Raw genomic sequence first — 19,316 nt, forward strand, 5'->3', positions numbered from 1 at the left:
AGAGATCTCAGACATTTAAGTGTATAACATGAACAGAGGCATTAATGACTGAATATAATAATAACAAACAGACAATGATCAATCACAAGGGTTTATATGACATAATGACAAGTATAGTGCAGTTAAGTGGAGCAACATTAACATGCATTCAGATTTCCTGTCCATTTTTAATGCATTACCAAACAATTCAAATACAAAACAAGAAAAACCTTTTATAATGCTTCCTAAATTGCCAAAACAATAACCGAAATATTGATTACATTAATTATTTTCACATGTGTTTTATGCATACAAGAAATTTAAAAAACAGATACATAATTCATACATGCAAGCAAAGCTTTGATGTAGTGAATCAGGAAAAAAGAATTAGTCCTAATGCATCACCACCTCTAGAGGGCAGTGTTTGATCACTCCAGCCATGTCTTAGGAGGACTCTTGGGACATCCAAGCAAACTGCTATCACTGGACCTCATGCAGTGTAATGTGACATTTAAATAACAGATTATACTTCTATTGAAAAATTGTTTCTCTTTTCAGATATTTAAGAAAAAAAATCATTTAATGCAGTATGCAGAGATTTTCTGATTTTGGTTTAAAAGTTACAGTCAACAAGGATATTAAAAAACACATTTCAGTACTGCAGCGATCATCAACAGGCAGCCCACGGACCACTTTAGGCCCCCACTTCTTTTTAGTATATATATTTTTTAAATTCACAAAAAAACTTTGATTTGGAATTTTAGGCATCTTTCTTAAAACAATCATGAAAACAGTTCAGATTCACACAGGAAATATGATACATCCCTTCATAGTGACTCCATTCTTGATAAAATAGGTCGTTTTCTGCATAAACTGTTGGCTTTGGGCATCTTTGCTAACATTAGCAAAGATGTGCTTTGCCTGAAGGTGGTACTTAAGACTCGTGGTGCTTCGGTGTAAAGAGGGTTCATCTCTGCAGTATGTACCCACAATTTTGGTTTTTATCTTCACTAACATTCGCCAGCTTTTTAAAAAGAAAATTGCCATTAAGCAGACCTGGGTCTGTCTCCTCACTCAGCACTGCTGGCTGTGTCTGACCCGCCTCTCACCTCTTCACCCCCAGGCACAAACATCCACGCTGGAGGACTATGGGAGCAAGTTGTGGTCAAACTTAGTCATATGGTTAAATTGCGTTATTATTTTTTTATGCGTTAGGGTTTCAAGATTAATCAAAAGCGTTAACGCGGTAATGTTAAAAGCCATACTAGAAACACTAAGATGCAGAATTTGTGGATCTAACTGACAAAGCCGTGTCAGTCTGCAGACCCTTTAATCAACAATGATCAGTTTCAGTCTGAGTAACCACCAGTATTTACTGCTTTGGTTTGATAAACTTCAAACAGGGTACAGGAACATTTCACAGCCTTCATCTTCTTTCTTTTTCTGTCTCTTATCCCAAACAAGTTATAGGAAATGACAACGCCTTAGGTCATATACTAATGATTAACAATCATTGCCAAGAAAATTCAGAAGACACTTTCTGATAAAGTATCCATAATCATCAATGATTGATTGACACTGGCTTACACAAACAGACATTATAGATTCAGTTTTTCCTATTTAGGACATCATCAAACAAGATAACACTGTGACCTACATTTTATGAAATCATACAACCTCTGAATCACAAAGTATTACTTATATCAAACACAGCATACATGCTTGTTGCAAATGTTTTGATAAATATTACTAAATTGATAGAATAAGGACATTAAATGTACCAGAAATCATCAAATGTTGGTGTTTCGACAAAAAAACTCATCCTACATAAACTGACATGTCATAAACAGTGGGTTAATACAGAGAAGTCGGCTTTACTGATAAATCTCACTACCTTTAAATTAGTTTTTTACCCTTCATCGCAGTCTTTAAACGTCTTAAATTAAAATATCTGTAGCAACCCTGAGTTAAAATCATAAGTACCATCAGTATCAGTTCAGCCCTACCTCCCAGGTGTCTAAGCCACTAACCTCTGTGTTTCTTAAGCTTCTTCTTGCGGTGTCCCTCTTTCATGCTGCTCAGCCTCTTCACCGATCCTGTCATAGTCTGTAGCTCTCCCAGACAGCTTTCTCCTTCTCTTCACCAGGACTACCACCACCACCGCCACCGCCAGCACCATCACCCCAATTACCCCACACACTAGCCCTGCCTGCTCTCCACTGGACATCTCATCAGACTCTGGGTTGACCTCTTCCAGGATTTTCTTGACTTCCTCTAGTGTGGCCAGTTTCCACGACTTGGTCTTCCCTACTCTGACCCACGTTTGATCTCCCTCGGTCATCACTACTACTGTATTCAGGGTGTGCATGCTGTGGAGTGGAGATTTACTGAATGGAGGCAGATGGATGGGAAGCAGCTGCCCTCCTGTGAACTGCCCTGACTGGACACAGTAAAAGATTTCACAGCTGTCGCTCACTGAGACGAGATGCTGACTGAATTTGGGAGGGCAACGGGATGTGGAGTTAGCAAGTGGGTTGCTTGACTGACAACTAAAGAGGCCTCCGAACGGCACTGCAGATCTGCTGCCAGCCTCATAGTCTTTGCTCATACAGATCACCTGCCCATCAGAGAGAAACTTTATAGGAATGAAGCTTTGTGGGCACCTTTGGGCATTAGTGATAGGGTTCAGGAGAGAGGGGCTGTAAATCCCTCCAAACAGATAACCTGAGTTCTCTGGGGCAGTTTCGACAGAGCACCAGTAGGTGTCGATGCGTGCAGAACGGACATGGTAGTTGTGCTGACACACTTGGCGATGACATTTTCTAACTTTAAACAACCCACAACGATATGTTTGATCGTGGCAGTCATACGTAGTGTAACCCTGCTGTCTCACTTCAGATCTTAGTAAAGTGGGGGTGTAAGGAGGACGGCAAGAGAAATAACCCGTGTCAGGGTTTTTCTGGGCCAGAGCATCACATAGAGGGTCTGCATCTGAGCTGATTGGATCACACACTTGGTAGACCCCGCCAAAGCTGAAGTTTGTAGCAGGACCTTCACAGGATGAATCATCTACGTTGGCTTGGAAGTTGAAGTTCTGGGAGGTGACGTCCACACATCCTGGCCTCGTGTTGACCTTGTAGTATCGCTCTATGGCCTGACTCACTGAGAGAGACACTTTCCCAATGGTGGGCTGTGGCAGATCAGGGAGTGTGTTGACGTTTATGAAGAAGTGCAGAGGATATCCAGAACGATCAATAGCAACCAGGTTGTTCTTGGTGCTTTCCTGCCACTTCTTTAGAGTGATGCCAGGATAGAAAGGAATGCCACCATGGCTTTGGATGAGAGAGTACTGGATATTGGACTGGTATGTCTGAAGTGAGGAGCTCTGTTGGGTGTTATTACTACTTATGTCAAACTTGAGTTTGTCAAAGAAGTTGAACCCTGCCTGTACTTTGATGCTTGAAGTGTCTGATGAGCCATTTGCCACATATGACTTGCGGAGATAGTCTTCTGAAACCAAAGCACTCCCGGCATCAACACTCGTGATTACATGGGTCCCATAATCCAGAACCATCTTCTCTGAGAGATAGTTTGCAGTTATTGTTTGGTTGTTCTCAATGGCACTGGCGATTTCTTTGGCTTGTTGAGCAAAGCGTAGGTCAAGAGTGAAGTCTGGATAAGCCTTTACTGTGTAGATTAGATTACGAACCTTGAAGACAAAATAAGATAAGAAAACATGTCTGAGGATTTTTTTTTTTAATCTGACCTACAATTTCATCTTGTTCATGTTCAAAAAATGTCCTTTTTTAAGGTTGTAGCCTCTCCAAAAACAAATTTCAAGATTAATGCAGGGATTTTAAAGATTTTTACACCCTGCCAACATATAGTAAAGTCAATAGATATATAAGGGAATTCAACATCTCCCTCATGAATATTCATGACTGACAAAAGCTGACAAAATTCTGCTGTATATTCAGAATTAAACACTTACCTGCACTTTGGCTGTAGCTGAAGAGTCTTTGACCTGATGTGTTTTCATCCTTTGGTTCTCTACAGAAAATTTGGCATTCAGCACGGAGTAAAAAGATACCTCAGCGTTGATGGAGTTAGATGTCGAGCTTGTCTGGTCCAGCCAGGAGCTGATTATCTCTGAGTTTGTCTCCAAGCCAGTCTCTTTGTAGGGGATGACAAACACCTCGTCCGGGATGAGGTAGATCCCATCTTCGGTGGACTGGCACTGGAAGTAGCTCAGGTTCATGACTCGGCCCATGTCCATGTTACGGAGGTTGTCCCAGCCCCCGCCAGGCAGAACCTCCAGAGCGGTGATGGAGCTGTTGGTGGACTCTCGACATTGTCTGAGCCAGTTGGTGGGGCGGCTGATGGGGACTGAGAAGCAGAGGGGAAGGAGGAAGAGGAGGGTCAGGAATGTCTTCATAATGTCTTTGTCAGAGCAGACTGAGACAAGTGAAATGTTTGGACCACTTTTCTCCTCCTTTTATGGGCTATCTTCATGTGACTGAGTGGAATTTGATCTTAGAGATATGATGGGGAGGACAGGGTTTTGCTTTCATTTACAAGTTGGCAGACCTCTTAGCAATAAAAAAGTAACTAATTTGTCTAAGCTCATCTTATTTAAAGAAAGCAGGAAACAACTTCAAATCTTTATGTGACCATCCTGAAAGACAATGTTACTGTCACTTTTGAATTGGAGAAGTTTTGGTAAAAGCTGTCAAAACCTGTTAAACCTATTAGTGCCTATAAAAAGTATTCACCCCCTTGGATGGTGACCCATTTCTTTATTTTATGAATAACTTATGCTCAAAATAATTTGGCCTTTTATAAAATTAAATAATTTACTAAAAACCTCTTTAATGTCACACTGAAAACAAATTTTTACAAAGTAATGTCAATTAAACAAAAATATGTAATGTAAAATTAGTGACTTCATAAACTATCGTCTCCTTCAAGTCAGTATTGAATATAGACACACCTTTGGCTGCAATCACAGTCACTGAGTCTGTGTGGATAAATCTCAATCAGGCTTTTACATCTGGACACCAAAATTTTACTCCATTGTATTTTTCGAAACTGCTCAAGCTCTGTCAGGCTGCACAGGGAAGACTCTCTGGGACATTTTCTTGTTGGGAGTGTTTTGTAGAATAACTTAAACTGAAAATCCAGGAAAGGATTGGAGTATCATTATTTATAGATAAACCTATACATTTTCAGTTACGGATGAGGAGTGTCAAATACATCCTTCCAGCATGTTGGAAAATGATTTGGCTTTGTTAATTGACGTTGTTAATAATGTCGTCTCCACATTGGTAATAAACGTTATGGTGAATCTGGGTGAAATGTCCCATTTTACCCACCATACTGTTTACCTCCAGTTCCAGTTGTGTAGACATGGTTAATAATGTTCTGTTGCAGGATTATGTTATCTAAAAAGTATGAGATTTTAATGTGTTTTTAAAGATTCAGACACAAATCTGAACTTTCTGTTTCATTGTTGTGCTGTTTTAACACGTGTTGTGTTTTCTCTGAACTTTGAATCTGTAAAAATCATGATTGTTGCTGTACACGTTTTAGTTGAATTGTAGGAGAGGCACGTTTGGTTTATGTGATTTGTTTAAACCATAAAAAGATGATAAAAATGGCAATACTTGTTACTTCCAAATGCTACATTTATCATTTGTTTCTTTCTTAGACACAGATGAAAGATAACAGCTATCCCAGTTAGGCTATTTTCTCTTTTATTGAACCTTTATTGAACCAGGAAGTCCCTTGAGATTTTTGTTTTTCAAGGGAGACCTTGCCAAGACTTTACACCAGTTATAAGAAGAGAATCCAAATAAAACAAACATGGTGTTTGTTAAATGACCTTTAAACATAGCTTTCAAATGATCTAGTGAGACTAGATCTTTCACATGTTAAGTGCAAAGGCTCTTTTTTCAGCTCAGAACAAACCCTTGGAACCAGATAAGAAATCCACCTGGAAGAATGAATCTGAAGGTTAGTGGAGGTTTCCAACAATAGCCTACATGAATATGACAGTAGTTTACCCGGCACAGCCTTATACACAGATTTATGCTAAGTAAGTTGTCTATGTAGAGTTAGAGATAGCCAGGCTACCACTGAATACAGGGGGCAATGAAGGGTGCATGAACCAGAGTTGGTTAAACATCCTAAAGCACTGTGATACACAGAGACTAAGAAGTGGAGCACAGAAGAGGAAGCATGCATTTAGATCAAATCACCACAGTCACTTAGAAAAAGGGCCTGCACAGATTCATTCTGGCTCATCACTAAAAACAGGATTTGTTTCTAAATAAAAAAACATAACCTTAATTACAGCCTCTTCTCTAGATTTTCTATATTATTTTGAAGGTAAAGCCAAATGCCTAAATACTAACATGATCAAACTTTGTCTTTAGTCCCTATTCAGAGTGTAGAGATTTGTGTTGTCTGGTGAATTAGAGTGGGCCTGGAAAAAGTCATGAATTTGGTTTTCTTAGCGTTTGTAACCAGTATAAGCTCATATAGTGAGAGTTAAAGCTGATTTAATGTTTCCTGAAGCTCAGACAGCCTGGCTCAGAGAAGGAGAAACTGAACATATAACTGTGTCATCAGCAAAAAGATGCAATTTACCATTTTTAAATTCTTGCCAGCGTCATTAACACATATAGAAAATAAAATAGGAGCTAAAATTGAGCCTTGAGGCACACCTGTTGGAATCCCTAAAAAAGTCAGATTTAACACATCTGTAAAATAACTCTGTGTGCGTTCTGTTAAATAATTATGACACCATTTTATTGCTGTTTCTTTTTTTTTTTTTTTTTGACAGATCAGTGAATAAGGCTGCCAAGGGCATTAACATTTAACACCAGCACAGTAGCTGTAACAGTGTCCTGCTCTAAACCCTGACTGTAGAGCTGTTACAATGGTGTGACCTGCAAGAAGCTGTTTCTGTTGAGAGTTCACTTGAGATTCCAGTAGCTTAGCTAGAGTAGAGTCTTGAGATGGGCGATAATTATTAAGTTCTGAGGGATCTCCACCTTTTAACAGAGGAAGCACATAGGCTGCCTTCAATATTTTTGAACTTAATTTGTCAGTAAACCATTGTTAATGCCATTTATATTGTGCATCCCTAAAAACTTTGTAATTTAATGTGTTTTTTAAATATATAAACAGTGTTATATTTGACAGGAATCAACAGTACTAGTAAGTGAAATTTAAATATTCTATTTATTTTATTTAATATCTACAATATAGCCCTACTGTCAAATTGGCATCAGAAAATGACATATGGATTGTGATATTTAGAGAAGAACTGCTTCTGGTTGATTTTTTAATTTTGTTCTATTTTCCTTCATCTCCCCTTCAAGCTTCAACTCCTCCAGCATACCCAAATATCAGGACAGCTGCTTGAAACACACCATTAGGCTGGAATTGTTGTGAAATGCAGACTTTTATCATTTCATAACTTTGAATGCATTTATTACTTGCATAAATTCTACATTTTTTAAATCAACATAGCAATGCAATCCTCTAACAAGAAAAAGATTAAAATAATCTATCGATCATATGCTTGTTTCCATCCCTTTTGGCTTTAATGTGGGTTAAAAGAAAAATATTTGTTGTTTTTCCCCAGCTAATTTATGCCTTTCTCTGTTCAAATCATAACGGATCTGTGGTTGGAAGAGGTTAGTGACCACAGCTTGTCTTGATCCAGCAAAATGTGACCATAATAAAGAGAAAAGTGACCTTGACCTGATCCCTTCAAGTCTTCAGCTTTTTCTAGAAAATAAAATGTAGTCACAGCATCCGGCCAGCAGATGGCGACATTGGGACACATAGCTTTGGCTAAATGTCTCCTCATTGCTTACACATCCTGCCAGAGAAAAACCTAAATGCTGAAGCATGTGTGCTAAACTTCTAATATGCGTCTTTGAATTGTGGAGCGAGAATGTCTAACTCACGCCTTGTTTCTTTAATTGACTCATATCAAGTTGAAATTACACCTTATCACCCTGACTTCTCCCTAAATCCAATCTCACTCAAAAAGCTTCTCTCTCATCTGCTGTTTTAACTCCAGAAGTATCTCTGATATCGCTTCAGCCACACTAAAACCATGTCGTGTGTTTCTTTCTCTGCTAAAGATAAGAGGAACTCTAACGAACTCAGCTTGTCACGCCCCTCAAGCTTCACTGTCATCGCTGATGATGTGCCAAGTTCAAGCCTACTGGCAGATGTAGTGACCGGACGTGTCCAACCCAGGTACTCCAGCATCCATCATCCCTTCATTCTGGCGTGACAACTTGTCAAAGCTTGCACCGTTCAGAGTCCGTTAAAACTTAAAACTTTGTGTGCTTCAACACGGCAAGCGTTTTATCTGAAACATCCTATTTTCACCATACCACTCATAGCATCCCGCGTTCTTCTGGTGTATCGGTTAAAATAGTGACCGTGTTAACAGGCGACCTTCAGCCGGATGATGCTTATTTGTCGTAGTTACAGCACTTTTTTTTTTTTTTTTTTTTTTAGAAAGAGAGTGTTTTAAAATAAAAGACACATCTGATTAATATTCATCAACAAAAAAGTAACAAAGAGACTTTAGTTTGGACACTTTACGTTGTCTACGTGTGTTGCCTACGACGACCACCGATACTTTTGGTTGGAAGTCATCAGTTAACACGGTCACGCTTCAAAGCGTGACACTCAAAGCCCTCTCGGCTAACTTTATACCAAGCCATACAATCTATAATCGAAAGCATCGCAGAGAATAAGTAATTTCTGGAATAATAAATGTCAGAGAACCCCAGATCTTAATTATGCAAAAGACAGTTCTTGAGATAAAATGTATTTTTAGGCCCTTTTACTAAATATACATGGTGTTAAGTGTTGGGGAGATGAAGATGACTCTTGTAATTTACTGCAGAAACAGATGCAGTAGCAGTGCACAGTGTGGGTACCTAGTGTTAAGTCCTACATTCAAAACTTTATTGAAGTATGGTATTAGCATTGTAATTTGGCTCAATGATGAGGAGTAGACCTATGGTGTCATAGTGGTAAAATATTTCTTGTTTTTCATGAATAAATAGTTTAGCAAGAGAATCAAGGAGTAACTTTACATGTCAACAGTTATTAAGGAGCCGAGCACCCCTAAAGGCCTGAGCCTAAAACCACCCCTATCTAAAGCATTTGTCCATATATTCACCCTCTGTGAAATGACCACCAACTAGTGAGACATAGGTTAAATGCAGATAGACTTTATGTTCCCTAATTACCCTTTTTGGCAACATAATTAAGACAAAGAAGAGAAAAGTTATATTTTTGTTCCTATGAAATACCAAGCTATTTGCATGGTGACACCTCATTAAAAGATCTATGTGATTAAGTGAGGGGCTAGGTCATATATAGAACTAAAAGAAACAAACTAAAACATATTTTATACCACTTAAGTCAGTTTTGCCCTGTTCCTATCTTCTACTAAACAACAAACAAAAACTAAAAGGCTTTATTCAACTTATCAAAGTTTTGCATTTGTTATTACAACAAAATTGAAATAACACATGTTCCTTAAATGAAAATAGCTTTATTATATCTAACAATTGTTAGTCTTTATAAGCCTTCTGCAGGTGTTTGCAGAGAGATGAGTATTTAGACAGCAGATTCGGTATATTTTACAAAAAATGTAAAATAGTCAAAGCATACTTAAGTTCTTGGAATGATTGCAGTTAAGTCCAAAACACAAGTCAGAGGCTCCCAGAAATGCATTTGCTCAGCACGCAGTGTTCATTGTGAGAGTCTTTTTCTTCACTTTTTGGCTGCAGCTTTTCTCTTGGGGGCCTTAGCTGCCCGACTGGCCTTCTTCGGACCCCTCTTGAGACTCCTTTTAGGACTCTTTGGCTTCTTGGCCCCAGCAGCCTTCTTGGCCCCAGTGGCCTTCTTGGCCCCAGCAGCCTTCTTGGCCCCAGCAGCCTTCTTGGCTTTCGTTTGCTTCTTCTTCTTTGGTGACTTCTTGGCACCTCCAGCTGCTTTCTTGACCCTCTTGGCTTTCTTGGCCTTTTGCTTCTTCTTTTTCAACACCTTCTTCTTGCGAGGTTTGGGAGCCTTCTTGTTGATCTTGAAGGAACCTTTGGTTTTGACCAGAGTCTTTTTGGTCACCAAGCGTTTTAAGGCAGTGAGGATTCTGCCATTGTTCTTCACCACGTCATATCCTCCAGCCTTCAGGTTCTTCTTGAGGGCTGCCAGGGAGAGACCCCCCCGCTCTGAGGATGCAGCCACAGCCTTCACGATCAGGACTGACACAGAGGTACCACTTTTCCTTTTTGAGGATTTCTTCTTTGGAGGTTTGGCTGGGCCCGCGGGGAGCCCAACAGGCACAGCAGGTGCAGCGGAGGACATTGTTTTAGTGCTACAATGCCAGGCTCAGGAGAGTGAGGCTCAAAGAGATAGAGGACAGAGCGATATCTCTGGTTATCTTCATGACAGCTCCAGCTTTTATGAAGCCTTGGTGAGAACCGTGGAGAGTCAACCCCTCCACTAGCGCGCCACTTGTGTCCCCCACAAACCTGATAAAGTTTGTGTTTTCTCTTACTGCATTATTGTGTTAAAATCATGCTGAAATGGTTGAAAATGCACATAAAAAGAACACCAAAAGACAGAGCACAATCTCAACCCTCTATGGATAAATTTTCATTCAGAAATTTTAATTAAATCAATTAAAAATTGTTAAGAGACAACAGGATGTTACAAATGCAGGGTCATATGAGATGTGTATTTTGAGCATTTTAGCAAATTTAGGCCCTCTTAACAGTCAGATACAAACTTAAATAGCTGAATAAGTAATAATAGTGAAGTGGCTGATGTACTGGCCCCAAAACTGGGTTCAATTTTAGCTGATTTTGCTAATTAAATTCATTTAAAGATGATCAAAGAAACACAGTCTTCATGCAGACTTATCATAGAGTCCACTTATCATGAACATAAATCTCTTGAATTAATATACAGACCAAATTGAATGCAAAGTCAGCTGAAAACAGTTGAAGAAACACAAAATAAACATTTAGGATCGCATATTTCAGGGAGTTAAAGTACAACTGTATGTCCCATATGTGTCCACTCACTGGAGGCAGTTGGACCTCAGCCAGCATGAGAGTTATCAGCTTGTAGAAGAGGCACCCAGACAAATGAATATCAGTTAAATATCCCGCTTTTTTTAGCTTTTGGACCCTCTCTGAAATCACCAGTTAAGGAATTAATGCAAATAAGTCTGAGTTTCATGGATTATTTTCTTCATTAGAGCTAAATCATGTGGGTTAAAACTACATTAGAGTTGTATGATTCACTAAAATACTTCAATGAAGCGTTGAATTCAAGCTGCACTGAATATTACTCTAAATGCCTCTCGTCAGTCTGTTCATCAGGCTGTTGTTTAAGTCCTGATTAGAAAATGATTTACAATAGTGCAGAGCTGCATACAACAGTTAAGCTGATACAAATAAAATCATCAGAGAAAGTCTGAACAGCAAAGGAGAAACAAAAATAAAACTGGAAAATGTTAAGAAGTGAAAGGGCAAAATGTACAATGAAGTAGATAAACAATCACGAACAATTTAAACAGCAAGAGCAATTAACAACATTTAGAGTAATAACTTTTAAATGTGTGTTAAATTTAGGGAGTTAGCATGCTTCCTTAATATCTGGAGTTAAGCCCAATAAAATCATATTTTCTTTATATTATTTGATACCAGGTTGTGTTCATTCACAGCTTTACAAAATTGTGTTTTCACTCTTAAAAGATTCAAGGCTTAGTATAATACGCTGTTTCAAACAGAGATCATTGATCTGGAAAAAAGTTTATTTCACACTGTTATTGTAAATGCATGTATCTTCTCTGATGCCTTTAAGTCTTATTCATAAGAGAAAATTTGCACAAAGTATATGCAAAACTTCAGTAACTTATTATTTGATAGTACTGGTTTAAAAATTCAAGGATTGTGCCTTTAAATCACTTACAATTGATAATTCATGATATAAATGTGGAAAAACTTTAAACATTGGTTTTTAAATACAACCTCATATGTCTTGAATGTTTAAAGCTTGAGATGATTTGAAGGTGCACCAGTGTAGTTTCAGTGTTAAGTGTTGACTGCTTATGATACATGTGAAATATTTAAAACTGAATGACCACAAAGAATCTATCTCTGTCTCTCTTTTCCCTCTTTATTTTTTCATGAGATAATGTTTGAGTGTGTTAGAGAAATAGAGGGAGAAGACTGGCCCTCTCTGCCGTCTGTGGTGAACTGATAGCGCCTCCCGCTGTTACCCAATACACAAACACGCACACACAGAGTACACATTACAACAGTCTGAGCACTAATGGTTTCAAGCAGTTGGCCTGCCAGTGACCTTTTTACATAAAACATTATTTTAAAGCTGCAGATGATAGCAGACATGTCTGACACCATGGGGTCTGAAATGTTGAAATGGTTGAGTTTTGAATCTCACTGGGGAGTCTGGACCAGGTGTGGTCTCTTAAGACATGTCCCAGTTACCTTGTTTAACACAGTTTACATTAAATGGTTTTATGGCAGCTGGTGTTTTGGCCTCATTACTCTATCAAAAAGATTTACCTCCTGAAGTAAACAGGGAGGGAAATGTTTTTTTCTTGGGTTTGTTTTGGCTCCTCTGTTAGTTATGTGTGCATCAATAAAGAATTCTAATGCTCCTGTAAGGACTTTTTATCTGGTGAGACAAAATTACCTTCAAAGGAAAAATTCTACTGTTAAGATTTATGGTGTTTTTGACTTTAATTAAGAAGCATTATTAAGCCTTTTTGTAGAATACATCTTAAACATTCACAGAGTTACTCTGATGACCACTCAACAGTCACAGAGTTACTCTGATGACCACTCAGCAGTCACAGAGTTACTCTGACGACCACTCAGCAGTCACAGAGTTACTCTGACGACCACTCAGCAGTCACAGAGTTACCCTGACGACCACTCAACAGTCACAGAGTTACTCTGACGACCACTCAGCAGTCACAGAGTTACTCTGACGACCACTCAGCAGTCACAGAGTTACTCTGACGACCACTCAGCAGTCACAGAGTTACTCTGATGACCACTCAACAGTCACAGAGTTACTCTGATGACCACTCAGCAGTCACAGAGTTACTCTGACGACCACTCAGCAGTCACAGAGTTACCCTGACGACCACTCAACAGTCACAGAGTTACTCTGATGACCACTCAACAGTCACGGAGTTACTCTGACGACCACTCAACAGTCACGGAGTTACTCTGACGACCACTCAACAGTCACGGAGTTACTCTGACGACCACTCAACAGTCACGGAGTTACTCTGACGACCACTCAGCAGTCACAGTGTCACTCTGACGACCACTCAACAGTCACAGAGTTACTCTGACGACCACTCAACAGTCACAGAGTTACTCTGACGACCACTCAACAGTCACGGAGTTACTCTGACGACCACTCAGCAGTCACAGAGTTACTCTGATGACCTCTCAACAGTCACAGTTTCACTCTGATGACCACTCAACAGTCACAGAGTTACTCTGATGAACAGTCACTGCTGTAACCTTGTCCTATAATGCATTACTACATCTTTTTCCCCAGTCCACTTCTCACACTTCCTCTTTGTAAGGCACAAGTATCTCATGTTTTTTTTTAAATGTATTGATATGTATATATTTTAGTATTGCACTACAACCACTTTGTGTACTTAGTATTAGTCTGTTTTACATTATACTATTTATACATTAAGTCCAGTTGAAATCTTTGTGTCTTTGCAGTACAACCATTCTTGGCTCTCAGTGTCATACTGTAATTGAACAGCTTGGTTTATATATTTAACTGCTGTCACTGTCAATATCTGAGACACATATTTAAAATCATCTGTTTATAGTATTCACTTTCATATACAATTTAAAAATTCTGTTTTCTTTATGTATTTTTATTTTCACAATTATGATTTTTTTAGGTCTTCTTCTCTTTACAGTTTGTAATGCTGCTGCTCCAAGTGGCATGAATCGACTCCCCTGGTGACAGTTTTTTGAATTTGAAACATGTACTGGCAGGATCAGAAAATAAAGTAAAGTAACAGCAGATTTCACAGGGGGCACCAAAATCAACATAAATCAAAAGCCTGTTCAGGAAAATTAGAATAAAAATGAGACCTCACAAGTTAGAGGTGACTCTTAAATTTAGTGCTGTTTTAATTGAAGCAGTTTAAATAACTGTAAAAAGAGAAGGATTTTTAATCTGTTACTGAAACATGTTAGTGGGTTAGGTCAGGGGCTCTTAAGATGGTGACACAGGAGCTGTTTTGTATTGATCGTGAATGTGTGTCTGAAAAACAAAAATTGTGGCAAAGAGTCCATATACAGAAACTATAACTGGAGACATGTTCATGTAATTGATTTTACTTGGTTTTGCTGTTAGTAAATCAATTTGGTGGTTCTCCTGATATCTTGATTCATTTATCTCCTTTTCTGTCTTCCCCTGACCCTGTGTTCACCGGGGGGCAAAGATTTCCTGGGGCAGGATGGGAGGCTTTGTTTGGTTTTCAAAATTAGATCTGCCTATAGTAACTAAAGTCAGTGTAACAAACTTACTTGATGGTTTCTAAAAAAGCTTTTTGGAGAAGCAGTTGTGAATAGGCCTGTTCTTTTGGGGATTCATCACTGAAAACAGCTGAAGTTGATGTTAATTTTTGATAGCAACGTGTCTTTTTTTGTATGTGGGTCCTGGGAGTGATCATTTTTTACAATACAAGCAGAGGGAGCTCTGAGGAAAAAGGTTGGGAACCACCATGTTAGATTAACAATATTGTAGTTTTTTGGGAAAAAGCCATGTCTGCAGAAGTAACTCCCTTAAAGATCTATTTTTGTCTAAATGTAATGTATGTGAAAACCTTCAATCATTGCACTGAACTTCCCGAAAGCAGAAATGGGAGATGGGTGTCTTTCACTAAACTTCATCGCCCTTCATCTTTACCCTTTAATGTGATGTTGGCTTTTTCTTTCATTGCTTTCAGTGTTTCATCTCCTTGGTTCTATTACTTTATTATTTTAACAGCCTTTAAACATCTGCCTGCTCAGTCACTTTTGCCCCTTATTTTATTTTTTGCATTTAATCTTGATGACCTGTGTTGGCATTTTGTTCCTGTTTTTCTTTGATTTTATCGACTTCTTTCTGTTTGGCCTGAGAGTAGGATGTTTGCTCTGTTATCTTCCTGTGTTGCTATCCTGTCAAAGTAGTTTGTGAACATGTTTTGAAAGGTGCTTTTATGACTGAAGCTTTTACTATTTTGATTTTTGAATCTAAGTGGACCCAAAAAGAAATTAACAAATATTACACTGGCATGACTATTCGGACCCTTTGCAAAAACACTAGAATTTGTAGGTATATTTTACATATAAGTATATCATACTTATATGATGGTTGGCTGTCCTCACATGGCCTCTGACTTCTATCATGTGAAAAGACTCTGAGACACTGCCGGTTATGGGAAAAACAGATGTGTCCCAGTCCAGTCCAAGGGATTAATGTGTTATTGTAGTGACTCTAAACTTGGACCCAATGCCAGTACATTGATTCAGGCACACACCTTTCTATAGAAGGCCTCTCCACTGACAATGCATATCAGCAAAAACCAAACCATGAGGTCAAAGGAAGTGCCTGTAGGCAGATCTGGGGAAGGCTATAAAGATTCTGCTGCACCATAACTCTCAAATGGAAGACGTTTGGTGCCACCAATACTCTTCCAAGAGCTGGTCGTCCAGTCAAACTGAGCAACTGGTGGAGAAGGGCCTTAGTAAGAGAGGTGATCAAAAACACAATGGTCATTCTGACTGAGCTCCACAGATCCTGTGTGGAGATGGGACAAAGTCCCAAAAGGACCACCATCACTGCAGCCCTCCACTAATTTAAGCTTTAGACAGAGTGGCTAGACGGGAAGCCTCTACTCAGCACAAAACAAAGCATCCCCATGTTTTCTATTAGTGAAAGGTCTGGACTGCAGGCAGGCCAGTTCAGCACCCCAACTCTTTTTACTGTGAAGCCATGCTGTTGTGATGGATGCAGTATGTAAAGCATTGTCCTGCTGAAATATGCAAGGCCTATCCCTGAAAGAGATGTTATCTGGATGAGAGCATATGTTGTTCTAAAACCTCCATCTGCTTTTCAGCATTGATGGTGTCTTTCCAGATGTGTGAGCTGCCCACGCCATAGGCACTGATGCAACCTCATACCATCATAGATGTAGGCTTTTGAACTGTATGCTGATAACAAGCTGGATGGCCCCTCTCCTCTTTAGTCCACATCCAAGGTTTCAAAAAGGACTTAGAATGTTGATCCATCTGACCACAGAACAGTTTTCCATTTTAAATGAGCTTTGGCCCAGAGAATACCGCAGTGTTTCTGGATCATGCTCACATATGGCTTCTTCTTTGCGTTTGTGGATGACACAGCCAACTGTTGTCAGACAGTGATTTCTGGAAGCGTTCCTGAGCCCAGGCAATGATTTCCAGTACAGAATCATGCCTGTTTTTAATGCAGTGCTGCCTGAGGGCCCTAACATCATGAGCCTTGTCCCTTGCACACAGAGATTTCTTCAGATCATCAGAATCTTTTCATGATATTATTGAAGGAACATTTTTTCTGAAAAATTCATTTTTTAAGATGCATTTTTCACAGTTTGATTATCCTCTGCCCATCTTTACTTCTCAGAGACTCTGCCTCTCTAAATGTTACTTTCATTCCCTGTCATGTGACTGACCTGCTGCTGAATTACCTAATTAGTTGCAAAATGTACCTCCAGTTGTTATTCAGGAGGACCACTTAATTTTTCCAGCCTTTTGTTGCCCTGTCCCTACTTTTTTGAGATCAAATAGAGTGTGAGCTAATGATTTAAGTGAAATGTTAAAATATCTAAGTTTCAACCTATTGTGAGTAAAATATGCGTTTATGAGATCTGCAAATCACTGCATTCTGTTTTATACATTTTACAAAGCATCCCAACTTTTTTGGAACTGGGGTTGTAGTAAGCCCACTAAAGGCTATCTCCTAGTGGAAAACAGGCGATTGAGATTATGTTTGGTCTTCTGATGGGCTATATAGTCTCCTGAAAAAGTCCCAAGTATTATTAATGAGTTAAAAGGTAGTGCAGTGTCACACAGCAAACAGCACATTGTTCTTATCTTAACTGTCTGTGTGGTTTCCCCCTTGCTCTTATGTGAGTGAGTGATGCGTGATGTGAGCATGGCAGGAAAAGCTGAACGACCTGCTCTGTAACATCTCTTTCCTCCCTAGAAGCATGTGACTGTGTGACTGCAGCGTCTCTCCCCCTCTCTCTCTGCAGCCAGACAGACAGACTGAGAGAACTTGTGACCAAACAGCAGCAGCAGCAGCAGCAGTCGTTCGGTTTGCTCTTTGAGAGATAAAACACAGGACTGCACACACACGGCACCCTCAATCTCTTCAGCTTCACACACAGACAACATGGACTGCGGGATTTTCACGTCCAAGACCGTGCTCCTCTTCCTGAGCTTAATATTTTGGGTGAGTCGAGCTTTTATTTATTCCTCCACCTGCAGAGATTTGTTTTTTTTCTGATGCTCTCTAGCATGAGTTTAAAGTTATTATGGTGCTATAGCTTTTTCTGTCAATCATAGTTGTTTATAGGAGAAATTCTGCATGTGTTTACATTCTGCAAATCACTTCAACATCTGATAAATATCTTTAAGCTGGCCCTAATTTGCGAAGCAGTTCAGTCGCCATCACCATGCTTAACTTCCTTGTTTTTACTGTACAGCTTGTGAATTTAATCTCATAATGGAAACCAATTAAAGACCATAAAATGTTCCAAATCATGTGAATCAGTCTGGAAAATAACCTAAACCTGTCAGTTGAAGCCCAAACTTAAACTTAATCTGACTACACAGTCCTGATACTTGGCTCTACTTCAGTGTAAACTGTGTATCCTTATGTTGCTGGCACACTTTGGCTCTATAGTTAAGATCACATTTCTCTCCTCATTTGGCCTCTCTCCTGACAGCTCGCCTCTGTCTTCCTCAAAGAAAACTTGTGTTAAAAAGAGCAAGTAAACTTTTCCTGCCAGTGAGAGGCTGATGTATGTTATTAGATTACTGTGAGAGGGAACAGGCCTGGTTTGTGTGTTTGACACAAGGGAAAACACAGACAGTATATGTCTTTAATTTGTCTTTTTACTGACTTAAAATTGATCCTTTTACCAAATTGAATTTATGTAAAATAAATGAGTATTATTGTGACTGATCAGTCAATCATAGAAATTATACAGCCAAATGAAGCAACATTACAGAATAGTACAGAAGAGTCTGTGGGTCAGACATGAAAAAGAAAGGAGAGATTTGTTTTTTTTTCACAGTCACCTCAAAGTCAATGTTGTAATAGAAAAAAGTAAATCAAATAAATGTGAAGAAAAAGGTCAAAACAGCTAAAAGAAGGGATGACATATTGAGGGGAAAGTCAAAATGACAAGAAAAAGGTCAAGATGGCATTAAAGCTAAAAATATTGAGGGAAAAGATTGGAAGTATAGTTAAATTGTTGAATTGTCAAGGAAAAAAGTTAATGTCATGAAAATAGATACAATAACAACAACAAAAAAAATATTGACGGAAAATTGGAAAAAATGTCAAGAAAGGGTCATAAAGTAAAGTTGAAATGTCAAGAAAATTGTCAAAATATTCTGATAGTAAACAAAGGATGTGGGGAAGAAGCAAAATTTGAAAAATGAAAGTGTAAATTTCAAAAAAACTTTCAAAATGAGCAAAAAGAAAAAAAAATCACTGAGTAAAAAAGTTACTGTATTGTGGGAAAAAAGTCAAAATGTCAAGCAAGAGTCAAGTAAAAATACTAAGAAATAATTGAAATGTCAGGACAATAGTCAAAATATTATGGGAATATAAAACAAGGAAGAGAAAAAAATGGTAAAAAGAGGAAGTGAAAATGTCAAGAAAAAGTTGAGATTTCAAGAACATTGTCAAAACTTTTAAAGAATAAGTCAAAATGTTGAGAAAAAAGGAAGATAAATATTGAGAAAAATTGAAAAAGGTCAAAATGCTAAGGAAAAATTTTAAATGTGTAAAGTCAAAATAGCAAGAAAATGACCCGATGTAAAGTGAATATATCAAGAAAAAAGTTGAAATGTCAAGAAATTAGTCAATATATTGTGACAAAAAATAAAAGGTTGAGAAAAAAAAATTGTAAAGGGTTAGAAAAAAAGTTTGAAAAAATAAAATTAACATTAAAAACATAAAAT

General features: G+C 38.6%; 3 protein-coding genes across 3 annotated transcripts in view; 1 reads left to right on the forward strand and 2 right to left on the reverse strand.

Annotated features, from left to right (window-relative positions):
• Window positions 1-96: 96 nt before the first annotated feature.
• LOC121509446 (macrophage-expressed gene 1 protein-like) lies at window positions 97-4,417 on the reverse strand. The gene is made up of 2 exons (XM_041786827.1): window positions 3,971-4,417; window positions 97-3,688 (listed from the first exon to the last, which is right to left on the reverse strand). The coding sequence occupies exons 1-2, from the start codon at window positions 4,412-4,414 to the stop codon at window positions 2,021-2,023; spliced, it is 2,112 nt and encodes a 703-aa protein (XP_041642761.1). The 5' UTR covers window positions 4,415-4,417; the 3' UTR covers window positions 97-2,020.
• A 5,141-nt stretch (window positions 4,418-9,558) lies between these two features.
• On the reverse strand, window positions 9,559-10,469 carry LOC121509229 (protamine-like protein). The gene has a single exon (XM_041786444.1). The coding sequence runs from the start codon at window positions 10,384-10,386 to the stop codon at window positions 9,796-9,798; it is 591 nt and encodes a 196-aa protein (XP_041642378.1). The 5' UTR covers window positions 10,387-10,469; the 3' UTR covers window positions 9,559-9,795.
• tspan36 (tetraspanin 36) overlaps window positions 10,443-19,316 on the forward strand; it is a 30,403-nt gene continuing 21,529 nt past the window's right edge. The window contains exons 1-2 of the mRNA XM_041786443.1: window positions 10,443-10,561; window positions 17,375-17,574. Coding sequence (XP_041642377.1) covers window positions 17,515-17,574 — 60 coding nt within the window. The 5' untranslated portion in view covers window positions 10,443-10,561; window positions 17,375-17,514. The remainder of the gene's footprint in view (window positions 10,562-17,374; window positions 17,575-19,316) is intronic.

The sequence above is a fragment of the Cheilinus undulatus genome, linkage group 5, assembly GCF_018320785.1.
Source record: "Cheilinus undulatus linkage group 5, ASM1832078v1, whole genome shotgun sequence".
In the NCBI taxonomy this organism is placed as follows: Eukaryota; Metazoa; Chordata; class Actinopteri; order Labriformes; family Labridae; genus Cheilinus; species Cheilinus undulatus.